This window comes from Bos grunniens, chromosome 5 (genome assembly GCF_055505025.1).
Source record: "Bos grunniens cultivar Pamir isolate PY7600 chromosome 5, Bosgru_T2T1.0, whole genome shotgun sequence".
In the NCBI taxonomy this organism is placed as follows: Eukaryota; Metazoa; Chordata; class Mammalia; order Artiodactyla; family Bovidae; genus Bos; species Bos grunniens.
Window position 1 is genome coordinate 103,410,479 of NC_141169.1, and position 24,574 is coordinate 103,435,052.

The 24,574-nt window shown below is 43.5% G+C and overlaps 1 protein-coding gene across 1 annotated transcript in view; it reads left to right on the forward strand.

The window, feature by feature from the left end:
• LOC147372829 (antigen WC1.1-like) overlaps positions 1-24,574 on the forward strand; it is an 86,111-nt gene that overhangs the window by 24,466 nt on the left and 37,071 nt on the right. Inside the window, exon 4 of the mRNA XM_086404352.1 lies at positions 9,051-9,371. Within this exon, the coding sequence (XP_086260478.1) occupies positions 9,051-9,371 (321 nt within the window). The remainder of the gene's footprint in view (positions 1-9,050; positions 9,372-24,574) is intronic.

Below are 24,574 nucleotides of genomic sequence, written 5' to 3' on the forward strand. Positions count from 1 at the left end.
AAAATAATAATAATAAAATAAATTAAAAAACATATTGAAATTATATTATTTGGATATACTCAGTTAAATAAAATACATAAGTAAAATAAAAAAAATAAATAAAAGGCTTAAAAAATTAAAGTTAAAAAAAAAAAGAAAAGGGGGGAAAAATCTTCACAGAACTGCAAAATCCTAACATCGAGGCAGAGGTTTATAACGTGAAAATCATGGACTAGATGCCATGATCTTATTTTTCTGAATGTTGAGTTTTAAGCCAACTTTTCCACTCTCCTCTTTCACTTTCATCAAGAGGATCTTTAGTTCTTCTTCGCTTTCTGCCATAAGGGTGGTGTCATCTGCGTGTCTGAGGTTATTGATATTTCTCCCAGCAATCTTGACTCAAGCTTGTGCTTCATCCAGTCCAGCATTTCTCATGATATACTCTGCATATAAGTTAAATAAGCAGGGTGACAATATACAGCCTTGATGTACTCCTTTCCTGATTTGGAACCAATCTGTTGTTCCATGTCCGGTTTTAACTGTTGCTTCTTGACCTGCATACAGATTTCTCAGGAGGCAGTTCAGGGGGTCTGATATTTCCATCTCTTTAAGAATTTTCCATAGTTCCTTGCAATCCACACAGTCAAAGGCTTTGGCATAGTCAATAAAGCAGAAGTAGATGTCTTTCTGGAACTCTTTTGCTTTTTCAATGATCCAAGGGTTGTTGGCAATTTGATTTCTGGTTCCCTAAACTTAATCCTCTTTTAATCTTTTTCACTTTGATTAACTTTCTGTGATTTTTTTTTTCCTGGTGGCTGTGGGATTGTATTTATTCTTGCACCTTCTGTCTGCCATCTGGTGGATGAGGCTAAGAGGCTTATGCAAGCTTCCTGATGGCAGATTGGCTATGAGAAAAACTGGGCCTTGCTCTGGTGGGCAGGGCCTCACTCAGTAAAACTTTTATCTGATTGTCTGATGGGTGGGGCTGCGCTCCCTCCCTGCTACTTGTTTGGCCTGAAGTGACCCACCTCTGGAGTCTACAGGTTTTTATAGTAGGGTTAGTAGTGACCTCCAAGAGGTTTCACACCAAGGGACACTTCCCAAGACTGCTGCTAACAGGAACCTCATCCCTGTAGTGAGTCACAGCTGGCCTACTCTTCTGCAGGAGATCTTCCAGCACTAGGTCTTGCTGAGTCTCCTGTGGTCACTGCTCCTTTCCCCTGTATCCTCTTGCATGTAGATTTTCTCTGTGCCCTGCCACAGTGGTGTGATCACTCAACTAGAGCCAGACATCCTGGAATGTGAAGTCAAGCGGGGCTTAGGAAGCATCACTATGACCAAAGCTAGTGGAGGTGATGGAATTCCAGTTGAGCTATTTCAAATCCTAAAAGATGATGCTGTGAAAGTGCTGCACTCAATATGCCAGCAAATTTTGAAAACTCAGCAGTGGCCATAGGACGGGAGAAAGTCAGTTTTCATTCCAATCCCAAAGAAAGGCAATGCCAAAGAATGTTCAAACTACTGCACAACTGCACTCATCTTACACACTAGCAAAGTAGCGCTCAAAATTCTCCAAGCCAGCCTTCAACAGTACGTGAACTGAGAACTTCCAGATGTTCAAGCTGGATTTAGAAAAGACAGAGGAACCAGAGATCAGATTGCCAACATCTGTTGGATCATTGAAAAAGCAAGAGAGTTCCAGAAAAACATCTACTTTTGCTTTACTGACTATGCCAAAGCCTTGGACTGTGAGGATCACAACAAACTGTGGAAAATTCTTCAAGAGATGGGAATACCAGACCACCTTATCTGCCTCCTGAGAAATCTGTATGCAGGTCAAGAAACGGTTAGAACTGGACATGAACAACAGATTGGTTTCAAATAGGGAAAGGAATACGTCAAGGCTGTATATTGTCACCCTGCTTATTTAACTTTTATGCAGAGTACATCATGAGAAATACTGGACTACATGAAGCACAAGCTGAAATCAAGATTGCTGGGAGAAACATCAATAACCTCGGACACGCAGATGACACCACCCTTATGGCAGAAAGCGAAGAAGAACTAAAGAGGCTTTTGATGAAAATGAAAGAGGAGAGTGAAAAAGTTGGCTTAAAACTCAACATTCAGAAAACTAAGATCACGGTATCCAGTCCCATCACTTCATGGCAAATAGACAGGGAAACAATGGAAACTGAGACACTTTATTTTGGGGGGCTCCAAAATCACTGCAGATGGTGACTGCAGCCATGAAGTTAACAGACACCTGCTCCTTGGAAGAAAAGTTATGACCAACCTAGACAGCATATTAAAAAGCAGAGAAATGACTTTGCCAACAAAGGTCTATCCAGTCAAAGGTACAGTTTTTCCAATAGTCAGTATGCATGTGAGAGTTGGACCATGAACAAAGCTGAGTGCTGAAGAATTGATGTTTGTGAACTGTGGTGTTGGAAAAGACTCTTGAGAGTCCCTAGGACTGCCAGTAGATCAAATCAGTCCATCCTAAAGGAAAACAGTCCTGAATATTCTTTTGAAGGACTGATGCTGAAGCTGAAACTCCAATACTTTGGCTATCTGATGTGAAGAACCGATTCATTTGAAAAGACCCTGATGCTGGGCAAGATTGAAGGCAGGAGGAGAAGGGGACAACGGAGGATGAGATGGTTGAATGGCATCACTGACTCGATGGACATGAGGTTGCAAGCTCTGGGAGTTGGTGATGAACAGGGATGCCTATCGTGCTGCAGTCCATGGGGTCGCAAAGGGTCGGAGATCACTGAGTGACTGAACTGAACAGTGGAGTCTCTGTTTCCTGTAGTCCAGTGAAAGTCCTGCAATCAAATCCCATTGGTCTTCAAAGTTAAATTCTCTGGGGATTCCCAGTCCTTTGCTGGATCCCCAGGCTGGGAATCCTGGCATAAGGCTCAGAGCCTTTCCAACAGTGTGAGACATTCTTCGATATTATTGTACTCCAGTTTATGTGTCGCCCACTGGGCACAAATAGGATTGAATTTATCGTGATTGCACCCCTTCTACCATCTTGTTGTGGCTTCTGATTTGTTTTTGGATATGGGGTATCTTTTGTGACTGTGCTCCAGCAGCCTCCTGTTGATGGTTGTTCAACATCTAGTTGCGATTTTAGTGCTCTTGCCAAAGGACATGAGCATGCACATGTCCTTCTATGCTGCCATCTTGAACCAATCTCCCTAGATAATTTTATTATTAATAAAACTAGCTTCTAGAAGGCAATGGCATCCCACTCCAGTACTCTTGCCCGGAAAATCCCATGGATGGAGGAGCCTGGTAGGCTGCAGTCTGTGGGGTCGTGAAGAGTCGGATATGACTGAGCGACTTCACTTTCACTTTTCACTTTCATGCATTGGAGAAGGAAATGGCAACCCACTTCAGTGTTCTTGCCTGGAGAATCCCAGGGACGGGGGAGCCTGGGGGGTTGCCGTCCATTGGGTCGCACAGAGTCAGACACGACTGAAGTGACTTAGCAGCAGTGAACTTTCAGGGTCCTATGTCAATCCTTTACTCTCACTTTAGTGTCAGATTCTAAAACATCTGAGAACCATCTTCAGATGTCTCCCTGTGTCTACTGTCTCATTCACTTCCTCTTGTATTGTTATTTCTTTCTGAACATGAGCCTCCACAGGTCAGTGGACTGAACTGTGTCCCTCCATGGTGTATGTCTTGAAGATCTAGACTCCACTATCACTGTTGGAGATAGGGCCTTTAGGAGGCAACTGAGGTTATTTAAAGTCATAAAAGTGTGGCCTTAATTTAATAGGTGACATTACAGAAAAAGGAAGAGACAGGTCTCCCTCACTCTCTCTAAGTGCACATGTCCTAGGAAAGGCCAGGTGAGTACAAATTGACAGACCTGCAGCCTGTAAGCAAAGAAAAGAGGTTTCAAAATGAGCACTGCCTTGCCAGCACCATGATCTTGGACTTACTTGATACGATAAATGAATTGCTGCTATTTAACCAGCCAGTCTATGCTATTTTCTGGTAGACTCTGGCCTGAGCTGTCTATACACCAGTATCTTCTCTGGTTCATCATTCCCCAAGATATTCCCTCTGTGATGCACCACTTCTGTTTCTGGAGTGAGAGCACATGGGGCGTTGCATAGACTTGAGCAGTGGGAATGATGCCCCAGGGACCAATTTTCCTTATATTATAAGAAAGATTCTCACTTTTAGACCTGAACTCTGAGCTAATGGAGCTGATTCAAAGTCTCATGAAACTCACTTCTCAGTTTCTGACAGGAAGGCAGGAGCCTGGGACACTGGGTGAGACCTGATGTGACAGAGAGAGGTGGTTTGGGTCCCAGTTACAGATGGGACCAGACAGCAGACCTGGTCACACAGGAGGAAGTCTCGTCTGGATGAAGCCATGAAGGCTCATGTATAAACCTCCAGCTTGTTCACTCCCTGACTTCTGACTCTGGAGGGAAGCCCTGCATTAGTTATGTGTTATTGTGCAACAAGTTAGTGCTGAACTTGGCAGCTTCAGTCAGCAAACACCTAGTATCTCACACCTTATGTGGGCCAGGAATTGACATGGCTTACTTGGGTCGTCTGACTCAGGATGTCTCACAAGGATGCAGTCATCTGAAGGTTCAACCAGGGGTAGATATTGTCTAAATGTACTCATCTGGATGTGGGCAGATTACAGAACTTGGCAGACTGTGTGACTTAAAGTGTCAATGCCTAGTTGGCTGTTGACTAGAGGCCTGACTTCTTTCCTTGTCATGAGGGTCTTTCCACTATTAGTTCACTCCTGGCAGCTGTTTTAACTAGAGCAAATGAGAGAGCAAGAAAGGTCAACAAGGGAAACCATGGTCATCTTGAAACCTAATCTCTTAAGTGACATCTCATCACTTTGCCAAATTTGATTTGTTAGATGCATGTTACTAGATACTTTTCAGTGTGGGGATTACACAGAGCCATGAACACCAGGTGGCAGGAATAATCGGGAGACTTTAGTGCCTATTACCCTAGCCCTCTGTTCCTAAGCTGGATGAGATGCTCCTGATAGACAAGGGAAGGAGAGAGAGGATTACTCCCTGGATCCTGAGCCATGAGCTGTAACTGAGACAGGGAAGCTGGGCCCTAGTAGCCTTGGGCACATCTACGTGTGAGAGTCATTTCCTAGGCAGGTTGATAGGGAGTCTAGGGGTCCCCAAAGAGAGAGGGGTCTGGAATTCTCAAGGAGGAAAAAAGGACAAACTTTTTTTCTTTCTCCACATTCCTTAGGATTATATACCAATAATGTATCCTGCCTAAGGACAGTCTTTGGATTCAACCTTCTGTTATTTTAAAAAGTTAATTATGGGAGTATACCTGGTCTTTACAAGGATGTATCTTGCCTGAGGACAGTGTTATCTTAAAATGTAAATTATGGGAGTAGGTCGGAGGAGGTCTTTACAACCTCCAGACATTCTTTGGATTATATAACCTCATTATTAACACTAGCAAGCGGGTACTCTTTCTACCCCCTTCTGATGCCTATGTCAGAAGCTTTCTCTATCTCCTTTATACTTTAATAAAACTTTATTACACAAAAGCTCCGAGCGATCAAGCCTCGTCTCTGGCCCCGGATTGAATTCTTCTCCTCCGGGGGCCAAGAATCCCGGTGTATTTGCGTGATTCAACAACAACCTTTCACAAGGAGGGCAACATCCAGAGTCTCTGAAGGCCTGTCCTTGGTGGTGTCCCTGGAGCTGATTCCACAGGCTCATGAAGGATACCTGGTGTCTCCATTCCTGTTTCACGCTCAGTGATGGCACATTGGGAGCTAAAACTTGGCCATAGTGGGAATGTTTATACCATGGAAATCAACAAATGCTATTCACAGGGATTTTTTTCAGAGATCAGAGTATTCATGTTTTAATAATTACCAGCACTGCACTGCATGGTCTGCTAAAATCTCTCCTGTGTCCCGTGTCTGTGTCTGTCTTGCAGCTCTGGAGGTGAGGCTGATGGGTGGAGCCCACCGCTGTGAGGGGAGAGTGGAAGTGAAGCACCAAGGAGAATGGGGCACAGTGAATGATCACAACTGGAACTTGGAGGAGGCAGCTGTGTTGTGCAGACAGCTGGGGTGTGGAACTGCCATTGATGCTCCCAGAGGGGCTCATTTTGGACCAGGGATTGGCCCCATTTGGTTTCAGTATATTTACTGCAAAGGGACAGAGTCAGTCCTCACAGCCTGTACTTATCCTGTTCTCAAAGACTATCATCCTGAGGGCCTTTCCCATGACCAGGATGTGGTAGCAGTCTGCTCACATAAGTCCTGTCTGGTCTGGGAGGGGATCCCCATCAGGAAAAGCCTTAGTCTCATTTCCAGAGTAGCTATGATACTATGGATCACAGACTTTAGAACATACTTGGGTGAAGATTGCACTCACAGAATAATTCTTTGAATGTTAAGTATTCAAAGGATTATAGGGACATGCTTGGCCCTGGAGAGGTCCAAGTCCACTCCCACATTCACCACAGCCTCTGTGTTACATTCATTCCTTCCTGACTTCTTTTCTTTATCTTTATGCAGGAGTTGTTTTTGAGCTCTGTGGAAGTTCTGGCCTTTCAAGGTTGCAGTTTACACTAAGAAATTTTTATAATATGGAATCTATATCTTTAGCAAATACAGGGCTATGCAGACATCTCTCTTTCTCTTTTTTTTTCTTTGGTGCCAGAATTAGACTATGTGGGGGAGATGTCAGTTATAGATACACCTGTAGTGGTGGGGACCCAAGAAGGCAATAAGGGCCTGGGCCATAGAAGGGCTCCCTGGCAGCCTGTGGAGCTCTAGCTCTTGGTGTGCTCTCCCATGGCTGCACTATCTTCCCTTGGGCATGCACCCTGCAGTGGAACCTGCTGACAGGTGTCAGGCTGATGGGATTCCAGTGCACAGTTGGAGGCTCTAGCCATGAGTGCATGCATGGTGTTGGGGGTCACACCTTGGGTTTAGAGTAGTGTTTTGCACTGGTACAATCACAGAGAACTGAGCTTGTTGCAAGTGCTATTCCTGGGATCCAGAGGAACTGAAAGGGGAAGCACTGTGAGTGCTGATGTCAATGAATGTGTATACCAGGGTAGGATAAAGCTGATGAAATTAGCAAGAGGTCTGTAGCATTAGTTTCTTCAGGGACCTGATCTGCTGAATTTGTCTACAGAGCAGGATACTGTGAACTGCTGTTGTTCCTGTTGTGTAGTAGCTACTGTGGCCCCTTCTTTTCTTTCTTATCTCTGGTCTTTACATGTATCTCAGCTTTGCAGGTCTGGGAGAGGTGAAACTAAAGCATGACCTTCACAAGTTTCCCCACAAGGCCAGTAACCTGATTATTCATTCTTCTCTCATGTTCCTGGCAAGGGGAACTCTTTTGGCATCAAACAATTTTGGCAAGGTGGATGGAATGATGCTGGCAAAATGATAATGTCTTTGTGTTGCCAGAATTTCTTAAGTGGACTCCAGAAATACCAGATATATGTATTTGTTTGTGGATAGCTGTTTAATTGTTGATCTCTCTGGAGGGGGATGGAGGCTGCTGTTTACTACGTCATCATTTTCATGATGTCACTTTCCAGGTTTTATTGTTTAAAACAGTGGTTTTGAATATAAAGTTTTAGATTGGTTTTTTTTATAGCATATCTAGGCTTCAGTCTCGAAGAAGGCAATGGCCCCCCACTCCAATACTCTTGCCTGGAAAATCCCATGGACGGAGGAGCCTGGTGGGCTGCAGTCCATGGGGTCGCAGAGTCGGATATGACTGAGCGACTTCACTTTCACTTTTCACTTTCATGCATTGGAGAAGGAAATGGCAACCCACTCCAGTGTTCTTGCCTGGAGAATCCCAGGGACGGGGGATCCTGGTGGGCTGCCATCTATGGGGTCGCACAAAGTCAGACACGACTGAAGCGACTTAGCAGCAGCAGCAGCAGCAGGCTTCAGTCTACTCTACATTGACTTCTCATGTTCTTAGCAATTTTAGGTGTTAGCACAGATGTTTTTCAATTTCAGGTGAGGTGCACTAAGTGTCCATGTTAATATTTTTCTCTTTGTTAATTTTGTGTTATTACTTACCACTTTAGCAAGAATGAGGTAGGTGATAAAGTATTTACAAATAACTAAATTTATCCTTGCAAGATGTGTTCTATTCAGTTTGACAAGGCCTTTGCCTATCATAATTTTTTAAACCCCCATGTTGTTGAATGTCCCATCATCTTATTACTCTCCCACTTCAACACAACCCTACAGGATTTGCTGTGGTAGAAAATACATTGGCTCTTAAATGTTTCTCTGTGGAAATGACATCTTTCATTATCCTGCTTTATTGCATAAGACAGATCACATGGTCATCCTTCCTTTCAAACAGGCAAGGACGTGTTGTTCAGAAAAAGAGAATTTTATTTACAACTAGACATGAGTGGTGTTTACATCTGTGATGTACGTACAAATTAATTGCTTTTCATATGTGTTCCCTGAGTTTTGTTGCACTTATTCACTGTAAGACTTGGTATCTGTCAGCAATTCTGGAAAATTCTCAACCAATATTTTTCAAATATGACATTTGAATTATACAAGGATATGAACACCAGTTGGCAGGAATAATTGGGACACTTGAGAGCCTGTTACCCCAGCCCTCTGTTCCTAAGCTGGACGAGATGCTCCATATGGACATGGAAGCAAAGGGAGGATTCCTCCCTGGATCCTGGGCCGTGAGCTGTAACTGAGATGGGGAAGCTGGGCCCTAGTAGCCTTGAGGACATCTACAGGGAGGGAAGCATCCAGAGTCTCTGAAGGCCTGTCCTCAGTGGTGTCCCTGGAGCTGGTTCTACAGGCTTGTGAGAAATACCTGGTACTTCCCTTCCTGCTCCAGGTTCAGTGATTGCACATTAGGGGCTTAGAGTTGGCCATGGTGGGAAGATATATACTGTAGGAATCAGCAAACGCTATTCATAGAAATTTTTTTTTCCCTCACAGAGAAGATTTTTTTTTTAATGCTTAGAAGAACACTGCACTGTCTCCTAAAATCTCTCCTGTGTCCTCTATGTCTCTCTTGCAGCTCTGGAGTTGAGGCTGATGGATGGAGACCATCGCTGTGAGGGGAGAGTGGAAGTGAAGCACCAAGGAGAATGGGGGACAGTGAATGATTACAGTTGGAACATGGAGGAGGCACATGTGGTGTGCAGACTGCTGAGGTGTGGAGCTGCTGTTGATGCTCCCAAAGGGGCTAAATTTGGACCAGGAATTGGACCCATTTGGTTTCATTATATTTACTGCAAAGGGTCAGAGTCAACTGTCAGTGAGTGCAGTTATCCTATTGTGAAAGACCATGGTCCTGAGGGCCATTCCCATGACAAGGATGCTGGAGCAGTCTGCTCAGGTAAGTGTTATCTGGTCTGGGGATGGGTGGGGGGTAGGTCCCATCAGGAAAATTTCAGTTTTATTCCCTGAGTAACTATGAGACTGTGGATCACAGACTTTAGAACACACTTGGGTGAATATTACGCAGTGATTCATTGAACATCAGGTGCTCAAAAGAACACAAAGACTTGCTTGTCCCTGGAGAGAAAGGCTCCTGACCCATAGGTCACTGGTCCCTCCAGTCTCTGTGGTGTGTCATAGGAGGCAGAAGGTTGAGCTCAAATGTTTCATGAAGGACAACTGTTGGATTGGACCTCAATAAATTAGGTTCACCATGGTAGCCTATTGTGTTCTTGGATGAGGTGGTCAGACATGTGCAGCTACAAGAGAGCATATAGGACAGGTGCAGACAGTTCTCTCTAGGAACTGACCCATGAACAAGTGACAATATACTGGGATCAGGGTGAAGTTACAGAAAGAAAAGGCATGAGGGCAATTCATTGGTGCATTTCAAGGTCACTAGGTCAAGTAAGGGGAGGACAAGATTTGGGATATGTAGCACAGGCTGGTCTCATCACACTGATTCACTTGCATACCTGGGTAGGGAGCTCACATCCTATTTGGGGGGATGTTGAGGCTGCAGGAGACCTGCAGTTTGACAATTACAATACAGAAGCTGGGGAAAAACTAAGGACAGTTAGGTTAAGAGACCCTGAAATGATACATAATAAGGACTCAGTTCTGTCTATGTTTGTTTGACCTGAGCCAAGGTGGAAACTAGAATGGGAGTGCTGGTCACAGTATTTACTAGAGATGTTCCAGTTGTTATCAGAATGTTTGATGGTATTTTCCTGGGCATAATCCCACCACAATAGTTGGAATTGAGGAAAATATCATCAGATATCATAGCAAAGTCCCTAATAGAGGTGGTTGGGTCTCAGGAAAGGATGCTCCCAGCTGCTGAGATTTTGGGACAGGGGAGCTCTGAGGACATCTGCAGTAGGTTCTTAGCAGGCACAGCCAATCAGCTCCCTGTGTTTTGTTGGGGAAGATTATTGGGAAAGTGATCTTTTCCAATCTCACCTTTAGGAGATCTTTGATGATACTCTTGAGACTGCTGCTTCTCTGGTGGCTCAGATGGTAGAGAATCTGCTTGCAATACAGGATATCTGGGTTCAATCTCTGGGTCAGGAAGATCCCCTGGAAAAGAAAATGGCAACTCCAATATTCTTGCCTGGAGAACTTCATGAACAGAGGAGCCTAGGGTGCTATAATCCTTGGGGTCACAGAGTTGGACATGACTGAGAAACTAACACTTTCCCTTGAGGTTGCTAAGAAAGCAATTCTCCTTTTAAAAAACTCCATTACTGAGGTATGACTGACTTGCAAAAAGCTGTACCTAGTTAATATTTACAACTTGATGAGTTTGGAGCTCTGTATACATCTGTGAAACCATTGCCACAATCTATGTCATAAACCTGTTCATCTTATAAGTTTTCTTCCATCCTTTTTATTATAGTGTTACCATTAAAAATAATTAGTTTTGAAGGGCATTTGAGTTTCAGTAGGAGTTTTTGTTTAAGAAACCTATTTTTTGGCATTTAAAGTATGGTAAAACCATTTCTAACAAAATGATGAGATGAAGAGCATGCAAAGACTGCAGGAGGGAAGACTGGAATCACAGGTCAGCTTCCAAATTCACCACAGCCTCTGTGTTACACTTCCTTCCTGTCCTCATTCCTTTCTGCCCTCTCTTCCTTTATCTAGCTGTGGGAGTTGTTTCTGGGCTCTGTGGAAGTGCTGGCATTTCAAGGTTGGAGTTTTCTTTCTGGGAAATATTTATAATATGGAATCTATTTCTTCAGCAAATATTTCTGCTCATATTTGTTTTCTGTTTTGTTGTGTGTGTGTGTGTGTGTGTGTGTGTGTGGTACCAAGTTTAGCCTGTGTAGGGGAGCTGCCAATTATAGACACACATGTAGTGGTGGGGGCCCAAGAAGGCAGCAATGTCCGGGACCTTCGAAGGGCTTCCTGGCAGCCTGGGGGACTCTAGGTCTCTGTGTGCTCTCTCGTGGCTGCACTCTCTTCCCCTGGGCATGCACACTGCAGTGGAGCCTGCTGACAAGTGTCAGGCTGATTGGATTCAAGTGCACAGTAGGAGGCTCTAGCCAGGAGTGCATGCGTGGTGTTGGGGTCACACCTTGGGTTTAGAGTAGTGTCTTGCACTGGCAAATAGATGGAGAAATAGTGGAAACAGTGACAGACTTTATTTTTGGGGGGCTCCAAAATCACTGGTGACTGCAGCCATGAAATTAAAAAATGCTTACTTCTTGGAAGAAAAGTTATGACTAACCTAGACAGCTTATTAAAATGCAGAAACATTACTTTGCCGACAAAGGTTCATCTAGTCAAGGCTATGGTTTTTCCAGTAGTCATGTACGGATGTAAGAGTTGGACTATAAAGAAAGCTGAGCGCCGAAGAATTGATGCTTTTGACCTATGGTGTTGGAGAAGACTCTTGAGAGTCCCTTGGACTGCAAGGAGATCCAACCAGTCCATCCTAAAGGAGATCAGTCCTGGGTGTTCATTGGAAGGACTGATGCTGAGGCTGAAACTCCAATACTTTGGCCACCTGATACGAAGAGCTGACTCATTTGAAAATACCTGATTCTGGGAAAGATTGAAGGCGGGAGGAAAAGGGGACGACAGAGGATGAGATGGTTGGATGGCATCACTGACTCAATGGACATGAGTTTGAGTAAGCTCCGGGAATTGGTGATGGACAGGGAGGCATGGTGTGCTGCAGTCCATGGGGTCACAAAGCATCTGACACAACTAAGTGACTGAACTGAACTGAACAGAACTGAACTTGGACTGGTATAATCACAGAGAACTGAATTTGTGGCAAGTGCTATTCCTGGGATCTGGAGAAACTGAAAGGGGAAAACACTCTGAGTGCTGATGTCAGTGAGTGTGTATACTGGGGTAGGATAAAGCTGATGAAATCTGCAAGAGATCTGTAGCATTAGTTTCTTCGGGGGCATGATCTGCTGAATTTGTCTACAGGGCAAGACACTGTGAACTGCTACTGTTCCTGCTGTGTGACAGCTACTTCCTTATTCCAGGTCTTTATATGTGTCTCTCAGCTTTGCAGGTCTGGGTGAGATGAAGCTGAAGCATCACCTTCAAGTGTTGCTCACAAGGCTGGGACCCTGGTTACTTAACCTGCTCTGGAGTTCCTGGTAAGGGGAACTCTCTTGGCATTGAATAATGCTGACTTGGGGGTGGAATGGTGCTGGCAAAATGATGAATTTTTGTTGCTAAAATTTCTTAAGAGAACTCTAGGTCATTTCAGATTGTTTCTGTTTATGGATTGCTGTGGCCAGAGCAGCAGGAAGGTATTGAAAGTAGTCAACACACAGTTTGGAAAAAAGAAACCAGAGACAAAATTAAAGTTTTAAAGATGGGACTGGGGGACTCAGGATCTCTTGGATCAAGAGCCCTGTTCCTTGGAGCCACATGACTTTTATTTAGTGTCTTGGCAAGAAGAAAGTATCTGTTGTGCTATGATGAAGTCAGCCTCCTGTGTCCCCCATCAAGTTTCCCATATTATTGATTACTTTGGACTATCTTTGTTATTTTCTTGTACAAGGGGTATCACCTACCTAAAGGTCATAGACCCACATATGCCTTGGGAAAGCATCTTAGTGTGTGCACAAGCAGTGTTCTGAACTTGCACTGACCCAGCGTTCCAAGGTCCACACTATGTTTTCCTTAGCTTAGTAGAGCATGACTACTCCAACTAATCAACCCAATGTACTTTTATTTGGGTCATGCTGTATTGCTGTATTTTGCTTTTATTCTTTTCCTATGGTGTCTTTCTCATGGCTTAGCCAGAGTAACAGGCAGCTGACTATTAACTCCTGCAATGGATAGATGTTTAATTGTTGATCTTTGTTGGGGAAAATGGAAGGTGCTGTCTCCTACATCAATTTTGTGATGTCACTTTCCAGGCTTTATTTAAAAGAGTGTATTTTGAATATGTGCTGTGTTTAGTCGTTCAGTCGTGTCCGACTCTTTGTGACCCCATAGACTGTAGCCCACCAGGCTACTCTGTCCAGGGACATTCTCCAGGCAAGAATACTAGAGTGGGTTGCCATGCTCTCCTCCAGGGGATCTTCCCAACCCAGGGATCAAACCCAGGTCTCCCACATTGCAGGCGGATTCTTTACTATCTGAGCCACCAGGCAAGCCCAAGAATACTAGAGTGGGTAGCCTACCCCTTCTCCAGGAGAACTTCCCAACCCAGGAATAAAACCAGGGTCTCCTGCATTATAGGTGGATTCTTTATCAACTGAGTTATGAATATAGAGTTTTAGATTGGCAATTTTTCTTCACACTTTAAGGCTTCTATTTACTCCATATTGGCTTCTCGTGTTCTTAGGGACTTAGGTTTTAGTGTAGCTGTTTTGCAATTTGAGGTAATATATACTAAATCACTGCAGATGGTGACTGTAGCCATGAAATTAAAAGACGCTTACTCCTTGGAAGGAAAGTTATGACCAACCTAGATAGCATATTCAAAAGCAGAGACATTACTTTGCCAACAAAGGTCCGTCTAGTCAAGGCTATGGTTTTTCCAGTGGTCATGTATGGATGTGAGAGTTGGACTGTGAAGAAAGCTGAGCACTGAAGAATCGATGCTTTTGAACTATGGTGCTGGAGAAGACTCTTGAGAGTCCCTTGGACTGCAAGGAGATCCAACTAGTCCATTCTAGAGGAGATCAGCCCTGGGTGTTCTTTGGAAGGAATGATGCTAAAGCTGAAACTCCAGTACTTTGGCCAACTCATGCGAAGAGTTGACTCATTGGAAAAGACTCTGATGCTTGGAGGGATTGGGGGCAGGAGGAGAAGCAGACGACAGAGGATGAGATGGCTGGATGGCATCACTGACTTGATGGACGTGAGTTTGAGTGAACTCTGGGAGATGGTGATGGACAGGGAGGCCTGGTGTGCTGTGATTCACGGGGTCACAAAGAATTGGACACGACTGAGCAACTGAACTGAACTGAACTGATATTAAGTTTCTGTCTTAATATTTTTCTTACTCAATTTTCTTCTATTTCTTATCACTATAGTCAAAGTAAGCCAGGTTATAATGTCCTTATAGCCATTTTTTTCTACATGACTTGTATTCAGTTTGCCAATGCCTCTTTATTTTTCTGGGCTCCAGAATCACTGCAGATGGTGACTGTAGCCATGAAATTAAAAGACGCTTACTCCTTGGAAGGAAAGTTATGATCAACCTAGATAGCATATTCAAAAGCAGAGACATTACTTTGCCAACAAAAGTTCATCTAGTCAAGGTTATGGTTTTTCCTGTGGTCATGTATGGATGTGAGAGTTGGACTGTGAAGAAGGCTGAGCGCCGAAGTATTGATGCTTTTGAACTGTGGTGTTGGAGAAGACTCTTGAGAGTCCCTTGGACTGCAAGGAGATCCAACCAGTCCATTCTGAAGGAGATCAGCCCTGGGATTTCTTTGGAAGGACTGATGCTAAAGCTGAAACTCCAGTACTTTGGCCACCTGATGCAAAGAGTTGACTCATTGGAAAAGACTCTGATGCTTGGAGGGATTGGGGGCAGGAGGAGAAGGGGACGACAGAGGATGAGATGGCTAGATGGCATCGCTGACTCGATGGATATGAGTCTGAGTGAACTCCGGGAGTTGGTGACGGACAGGGAGGCCTGGCGTGCTGCGATTCATGGGGTCTCAAAGAGTCGGACATGACTGAGCGACTGATCTGATCTGATCTGATCTGTTTATCATTATTTATCAAGCAGCAGGTTGTTGATGGCCCCACCATCTTATTATTCTACCATTTCCACACAAGGCTACAGGATTTGCCTTAGTATAAAATATATTGATCTTAAATATTTCTTTGTGGAAATCACATTATTTGTTCTAACACTTCATGGGATAAGTCAGATTACATGGTTATGTTTCATTGCAAATAGGCAAGAAACTATTAGTATTTCCATGTGCCTTATTGTTATTCAGTCATTAAGTCTTGTCCAACTCTTTTCAACCCTATGGACTGCAGCAAGACAGGCTTTCCTGTTCTCCACTATCTCAGTGAGTTTGCTCAAATTCATGTCCATTGAGTTGGTGAGCCATCTAACCATCTCATCCTCTGTAGTCCTTTCCCCCTCTTCTTGCCCCCAACTTTCCCAGCATCAGGGTCTTTTCCAGTTAGTCAGCTCTTCACATCAGGTTGCCAAATTATTGGAACTTCAGCTTCAGCATCATTTCTTCCAATGAATATGATTCTTCCAATGATTTCCTTTGGGATTCATTGGTTTGATCTCTTTGCTTTCCAAGGGACTCTCAAGAGTCTTCTCTATCACCACAATTTGAAAGCATCAATTCTTTGGTGTTCAACCTTCTTTAAGGTTCAAAGCTCACATCAGTACTTTGCTACTAGAAAAACAATAGCTTTGAGTATACGTACCCTTGTCAGCAAAATGATGTGTCTTCTTTTTAATACAGTCTAGGTTTGTCATGGGCCTCCCTAATGGTTCAGACAGTAAAGAATCTACCTGCAATGCAGGAGACTCAGTTTCCATCCCTGGGTTTGGGAGTTCCCCTGAAGAAGGGCATGGCAACCCACTCCAGTATGCTTGCCTGGAGAACCCCATGAACAAAGGAGCCTGGTGGACTACAGTTGATAGGGTTGCAAACAGTCAGACACAACTAAGCGACTCACATACACACTAGGTTTGTCATAGCTCTGATTCCAAAGAGTAGACATCTTTTAATTTTGTGGCTGCAGTCACTGTCTGCAGTAATTTTGGAGCCCCCCAAAATAAAATCTGTTGCTGTTTCCACTTTTCCTCCATCTATTTGCCATGAAGTGATGGGACTGGATGCCATGATCTTAGTTTTCTGAATGTTGAGTTTTCAAGCAGTTTTTCTATTGCCCTTTTTAACCCTTATCAAGAGGCTCTTTAATTCCTCTTTGCTTTGTGCCATTACAGTGTTATTATCTACATATCTGAGGTTGTTTCTATTTCTCACGACACTCTTGATTCCAGCCTGTTAGTCAACCAGCCCAGCATTTCATATGATGTACTCTGTATATAAGTTAAGTAAACAGTGTGGCAATATACAGCCTTGATGTACTCCTTTCCCAATTTTGAACCAGTATGTTGTTTTGTGTCCAGTTCTAACTGTTGCTTCTTTCCTAAATAGATTTCGTGGAGACAGGTAAAGTGGTCTCATAATCCTATCACCACAGTTTTCCACAGTTTGTTGTGATCCATACAGTCAAAATTTGAGCATAGTCAATGAAGTAGAAGTAAATGTATGTCTAGAATTACCTTGTTTTTTCTATGATTCAATGGATGTTGGCAATTTGTCTTTGGTTCCTCTGCTTTTTCTAAATCCAGCCTGTACATATGGAAGTTCCCAGTTCATGTACTGCTAAAGCATAGATTGAAGGATTTTGAGTATTACCTTGCTAGCATGTGAAATGAACACAATTGTATTGTAGTTTGAACATTCTTTGGCATTGCCCTTCTTTGGAATTGGAATGAAAACTGACCTTTTCCAGTCCTGTGGCCATTGCTGAGTTTTCCAAATTTGCTGACATATTGAGGGCAGCACTTTAACAGTATCATCTTTTAGGATTTTAAATAGCTCAGCTGCAATTCCATCATCTCCATTAGCTTTGCTCATAGTAATGCTTTTAAGGTCCACTTGATTTCACACTCCAGGATGTCTGATTCTAGGTGTGTGACCACACCACCTTGGTTACCTGCATCATGAAGACCTTTACTGTAGATTCCTTCTGTGTATTCTTGCCCTCTCCTCTTAATCTCTTCTGCTTCTGTTAGGTCCCTGCTGTTTCGGTCCTTTATTTTGCCCGTTTTTGTTTGAAATGTTCCCTTAGTATCTCTGATTTTCTTGAAGAGATCTCTAGTCTGTCCCATTCTATTGTTATCCTCAATTTCTTTGCATTGATCACTTAGGAAGGCTTTCTTATCTCTCCTTGCTATTCTCTGGAACTCTGCATTCAGTTGGGTATATCTTGCCCTTTCTCCTTTGTTTTACACATCTCTTCTGTTCTCAGCTCTTTGTAAGGCCTCCTCAGACAAACACTGCCTTCTTGCATTTCTTTTTCTTGGAGGTAGTTTTGGTTACCACCTCCTTTAAAATGTTATGAATCTCTTTCCATAGTTCTTCAGGCACTCTGTCTACTAGATATAATCCCTTGAATCTATTCATCACCTCCACTGTATAATGATAAGGGATATGATTTAGGTCATACCTGAATTGTCTAGTGGTTTTGCCTACTTTCTTCAAGTCTCATTTTGAAATAAGGAGCTCACATTCTAAGTCACAGTATGCCCCAGGTCATCTGTCTTCGACTGCAAAGAATATAATCAATCTGATATTGGTATTGACCGCCTGGTGATGTCCATGTATAGAATCGTCACTTGTGTTGTTGGAAGAGTGACTAGAAAAAGAATTTTGAATATCACAAAACAGTTGTGGTGTTTATATCTGTGATGTGTCTCAAAATTAATTGATTTTTATATGTGTTCCTGAGTTGTTCCACTTAAACACTCTATGGTTAGTTTCAGTTCAGTCAGTTCAGTTCAGTCGCTCAGTCATGTCCGACTCTTTGCGACCCCATGGACTAGCACACCAGGCCTCCCTGTCCATCACCTACTCCCGGAGTTTCCCTTGTGGTTCAGCTGGTAAAGAATCTGCCTGCAACGCGGGAGACCTGGGTTCGATCCCTGGGTTGGGAACATCCCCTGGAGAAGGGAAAGGCTACCCACTCCAGTATTCTGGCTTGGAAAATTCCATGGACTATACAGTCCATGGGGTCACAAAGAGTCAGACACAACTGAGCGACTTTCACTTTCACTTTCATGTTCATTGAGTCCGTGATGCCATCCAACCATCTCATTCTCTGTCATCCCCTTCTCCTCCCACCTTCAATCTTTCCCAGCATCAGGGTCTTTTCAAATGAGTCAGTTCTTCGTATCAGGTGGCCAAAGTATTGGAGTTTCAGCTTCAGCATCAGTCTTTCCAATGAAGACCCAGGACTGATCTCCTTTAGGATGGACTGGTTGGACCTCCTTGCAGTCTGAGGGATTCTCAAGAGTCTTTTCCAACACCACAGTTCAAAAACATCAATTCTTCAGTGCTCAGTTTTCTTTATAGTCCAACTCTCACATCCATACATGACCACTGGAAAAACCATAGCCTTGACTAGATGGACCTTTGTTGGCAAAGTAATGTCTCTGCTTTTTAATAAGCTGTCTAGGTTGTTCCAGGAAGCAAGTGTCTTTTAATTTCATGGCTGCAGTCACCATCTGCAGTGATTTTGGGGCCCAGAAAAATAAAGTCTGTCACTGTTTCCACTGTTTCCCCATCTATTTGCCATGAAGTGATGGGACCTGATGCCATGATCTTAGTTTTCTGAATGTTGAGTTTTAAGCCAACTTTTTCACTCTCCTCTTTCACTTTCATCAAGAGGCTCTTTAGTTCTTCTTCGCTTTCTACCATAAGGGTGGTGTCATCTGCATATCTGAGACTACTGATATTTCTCCCAGCAATCTTGATTCCAGCTTGTGCTCCATCCAGTCCAGCGTTTCTCATGATGTACACTGCATATAAGTTAAATTAGCAGGGTGACAATATACAGCCTTGACGTACTTCTTTCCTGATATGGAACCGGTCTGTTGTTCCATATCCAGTTCTAACTGTTGCTTCTTGACCTGCATATGGATTTCTCAGGAGGCAGGTCAGGTGGTTTGGTATTCTCATATCTTGAAGATGGTTAGGTTTCTACCTATGGTTAGGTATCTGTCATCAATTCTGGATATTTCTCAGGCAATATTTTTTAAATATTGCATCTATTCAATTCTCTTTCCTTTATTGTCTCTCTGTGTTTCTCTTCCTCTCAATATTTCAATTTAACTTAGTTTAAATTGAAATATTTAAATATTTGAATATTGAAATATTCACCATTTTCTGTCTCTATTTTTTTTCTGTATTTTTCTTTCTTTGCTCTCTGCAGTATTTCAGGTAATTTCTTAAGAGTTTTTATTCACTTATTATTTCTGATTTTTTACGAGGGTCAGATCAGATCAGATTAGTCACTCAGTTGTGTCCGACTCTTTGCGACCCCATGAACCACAGTACGGCAGGCCTCCCTGTCCATTACCAACTCCCGGAGTTCATTCAGACTCATGTCCATCAAGTCATTCATGCCATCCAGCAATCTCATCCTCTGTCGTCCCCTTCTCCTCTCACCCCCAATCCCTCCCAGCATCAGAGTTTTGCCAGTGAGTCAACTCTTTGCATGACATGGCCAAAGTACTGGAGTTCCAGTTTTAGCATCAGTCCTTCCAAAGAAATCCCAGGGCTGATCTCCTTCAGAATGGACTGGTTGGATCTCCTTACAGTCCAAGGGACTCTCAAGAGTCTGCTCCAACACCACAGTTCAAAAGCATCAATTCTTCGGCACTCAGCCTTTTTCACAGTCCAACTCTCACATCCATACATGACCACAGGAAAAACCATAGCCTTGACTAGACGAACCTTTGTTGGCAAAGTAATGTCTCTGCTTTTGAATATGCTGTCTAGGTTGGTCATAACTTTCCTTCCAAGGAGTAAGCATCTTTTAATTTCATGGCTGCAGTCACCATCTGCAGTGATATTGGAGCCCAAAAATATAAAGTCTGACACTGTTTCCACTGTTTCCCCATCAATTTGCCATGAAGTGATGGGACCAGTTCCCATGATCTTCGTTTTCTGAATGTTGAGCTTTAAGCCAACTGTTTCACTCTCGACTTTCACCTTCATGAGGGTAATCTAATACAAATGTTTTCATTTCAAGTATATTTCTCATACATAGAGTTAAGCTTTAAATATTTTTCTATGCATTTTTTAGTCTCCTGAAGATTCTTCAACAGTAAACTTTTATTTCTTTAAGTATATGCGTGTGTTCATTTGCTCAGTCCTGTCTGACTCTCTTCAGCCCCTTGGACTATAGCCTTCCAGGCTCCTCTGTCCTTGTAATTCTCCAGGCAAGAAGACTGGAGTGAGTGGCCATCCCTTCACCAGGGGATCTTTCCAACCCAGGGATCAAATCTGAGTCTCTTGCACCACCTGCGTGGCAGGCAGATTCTTTATCACTAGCACAACCTGAGAAGCCCTAAATATAGTACATGTGGATGTTATATATCCTAGTGTGTGATATATGTGATATGAGAAGTCTCTGTCTTTGCTTCAGTAGTTTCCCTTGGTTTGTGTTAATGGACCTTGGTTTCTTTGTGACCTGTTTTTTATTGACAATATACTGGTTATTTTATTTATTAAAAATGTGTATAGTGGTAATTGAAAGTTAAGTTGAAGGTAATTTACTGAAGAAGGAGATTCATATTTATTTTGTCATGATTTTATGGTATTATCTATAGTGGGCCACATTCATACAAGTGCTAAAATGGATTACCTGGACAATCCAGAGATTCAAACTCTGAATCTAAATCCATGCAAGTCTATTTCAGCTGGTGTCTAGCTTATTGTGGAGAGTGCCTTCTGTTGGATTCTCATCTGCATGTGGGTTTGGGATTTGATTTTATCTCCTCACCATCAAGGACCATAAAAAACCCACACGTTTTCCTGAATGGCCTAGTGTCCTTAGGGAAAACAACTTTCCATGCTCATGTGTGCCAGTGACTTTTGATTTTACCTGCAGATTCGGCCTGACTTTTTATTCCTATCTTAGAGGTGTTTAATGCTTCTCAGATAATTTTTGGTGAATTTCTTCCACTTTCTTTTTCAATAGACAAAATGCTCTAAATAAGCAAGCCTATCTTTATGGAGAAAATCTCCTGGAACTTATCACAGTACTGAAATCATCTATTTGTTTGTGTCATCAACTAGGTAAAAGGTCCATGAAGGCAGGAACATGGTTTTACCTTTTTCTGCATTTACAGCACAGGATGTGCCTTCTGAAATAATTTTGCTATTAATAATAGCAGGTTTTTGTGTACATTTAGGATCCTATTTAAATCCTTTACTCTCACCTCAATGTCAGATGTCTAAGAAAATCTGAGTAAGCATCACAGATTGTTTCCCTGTGTCTACTGTCTCCTTTGCCTCTTCCCCATGTAGCTGTATTTCCTTCCTAGAAAGAGCCTCCCCAGGTCTATGGAGAGAACTGTGTCCGTCCAAAATGTATATCTAAAAGCTCTAGCCGTAGAGTGATAGAGCATTGGATATAGTGTCTTTAGGAGTAACTGAGGTTAAATAAGGCCATACAAATGTGGCCTTAATCCAGTGGGAGCATTATAAGAGGGGAAGAGGCACAACTCTCTCCCTCTTCCAGGTGCCCATGCTTCAGGCATGGCCAGGGGAGCACACAGTGAGGCAGCTGTCATCAGCAAGCCAAGAGAAGAGGACTCAGAATGAGCACTACTTGGCGACATTTGATCTTGGGTTTCTCAACCTCCAGAACTTGATAAGATAAATGCATTTTTGCTGTTTAACCAGTCAGTCTGTGGTATCTTGTTGTTGCCGCCTGCCTGAGCCAATAGGATCTTCTCCAGTTCAGCATTTCCCCAGATGTTCCCTCTGTGATGCACCACTTCTGTTTCCACAGAGAGAGCACATGGGGCAGGGTGGAGACCTGAGCAGTGTGAATGGTGCCCCATGGACCACGTCTCCTTAGATTATGAAAAAAATTCTCATTTTCTGAATCAAATTCAAAGGTGCTTGGGATGATTAAAGGTCTCAGTAAACTCGCTTCTCGGTTCCCTACAAACAAGCAGGAGCCTGGGGCACTGACTGAGAACCTTATGTGGCAGAGAGAGGTGGTTTGGGTCCCAGTTCCAGATGGGACCAGACAGCAGACCTGGTCACAGAGGAAGAACTCTCATCTGGATGAAGTAGTTAAGGCTCGTGTATAAACCTCCAACTTGTTCACCCCTGTCTTCTGACTCTGGAGGGAAGCCCTACATAACTTATGTCTGTGCAAAAATTACTGCTGAACTTGGCAGCTTAAGTCTCCTACTTTGTGAGGGCCAATAATTGACATGACCTACCTGGGTCCTCTAACTCAAGATGTCTCACAAGGATGCCATCATCTGAGGGTTCAACCAGGGGTGATAATTGTCAAATGTACTTGACTGGATGTTAGCAGCATTTTGGCAGACTATTGATCTGAGAGCCTCAGTCCCTGGCTGGCTATTGGCTAGAGGCCTGTGTCCTTTCCTTGTCATGAGGTTCTCCCATAAGAAGGTAACAAAGTGGCAGCTGGCTTCATCAGAACAAGAGAGAGAGAAAGATAGATTCACCAGGGAAAACCAGTCATCTTAAAGCCTAGTCTCTTAAGCGACTTCTCATTACTTTTGCAAAATTTATTTGTTAGATGTATGTTACTATGTCAGAGAAGGCAATGGCACCCCACTCCAGTACTCTTGCCTGGAAAATCTCATGGATGGAGGAGCCTGGTAGGCTGCAGTCCAATGGGGTCGCTAAGAGTCGGACACGACTGAGCGACTTCACTTTCACTTTTCACTTTCATGCATTGGAGAAGGAAATGGCAACTCACTCCAGTGTTCTTGCCTGGAGAATCCCAGGGACGGGGGAGCCTGGTGGGCTTCCGTCTATGGGGTCGCACAGAGTTGGACACGACTGTAGTGACTTAGCAGTAGCAGCATGTTTCTATGTACAATTGGGTTTATAGGGATTACAGAAGGACATGAACACCAGGTGACAGGAATAATGGGATACTTTAGAGGCTGTTATCACAGCCCTTGCTTCTAAGCTGGATGAAAGTCAAAGTGTTAGTCGCTCATTTGTGTTTGACTCTTTGTGACCCCAATGGACTGTAACCTGCCAGCCTCCTCTGTCCATGGAATTCTCCAGGCAAGAACTAGAGTAGTTGCCAGTCCCTTCTCCAGGTATTATCCCTGACCCAGGGTTCAAATGTGGGTGTCCAGCATTGCAGGAATATTCTTTACCATCTAAGTCACCAGGGAAGCCCATGCTGGATGAGATGCTCCCTATGGACAGGGAAGAAGAGAGAGGATTCCTCCCTGGATCCCAGGCCATGAGCTGTAACTGAGACAGGGAAGCTAGGTCCTAGTAGCCTTGGGCACATTTACAGGGAGGGCAGCATCCAGAATCTTTGAAGGCCTGTCCTCAGTGGTGTCCCTGAAGCTGGTTCTACAGGCTCATGAGAGATACCTGGTGCCCCTCTTCTTGTTGCAGTTTCAGTGATGGCTTAAGCTCTAAGCTTCCAGGTTCATTGGGAGCTTAGAGTTGGCTACAGTAGGAATATTCATACCACAGAAATCAACAAATGCTACCCACAAGGATTTTTTTCAGAGCTCAGAGTATTCATTTTTCAATTTATTTGAGCACACCATGGTCTCCTAAAGTATCTCCTGTATCCATGTCCTTCTGCAGTTCTGGAAGTGAGGTTGAAGGATTGAGCTCACCGCTGTGAGGGGAGAGTGGAAGTGAAGCACCAAGGAAAATGGGGCACGGTGAATGATCACAACTGGAGCATGGAGGCAGCAGCTGTGGTGTGCAGACATCTGGGGTGTGGAGCTGCCATTAATGCTCCCAGAGGGGGTCATTTTGGAGCAGCAATTGGCCCCATTTGGTTTCAGTATATTTACTGCAATGGGACAGAATCATTGATTGTGGAGTGTAATTATCCTACTCTTAAATATCGTCATCCTGAGGGCCTTTCCCATGACCAGGATGCTGGAGCAGTCTGTTCAGGTAAGTCCTGTCTGGTCTGGGATGGGATCTCCAGCAGGAAGTGCTTCAGTCTGTTTCTGGGAATAGCATGAGAATATGGATCACAGCCTTTAGTACATTCTTGGATGAAGACTCCATTCACACAGTGATTCCTTGAACATTAAGTGCTCAAAGGAACATAAGGACTTGCTTGGTCCTGGGGAAAAAGTTTCCAGACCCATAGTCCCTGGTCCCTCCACTCTCTGTGATGTGTCATAGGGAGCAGGAGGGTGAGCTCAAATGTTTCATACACCTACATCTTCTGGGTTGGACCTCTATGAATTAGGTTCTTGATGGTAGCTTGTTGTATTCTTTTATGAGATGATCAGACAAGTGTGGTTATAAGAGGGGATAGAAGAGAGGTGCAGGATAATATAGTTTATTATACTCA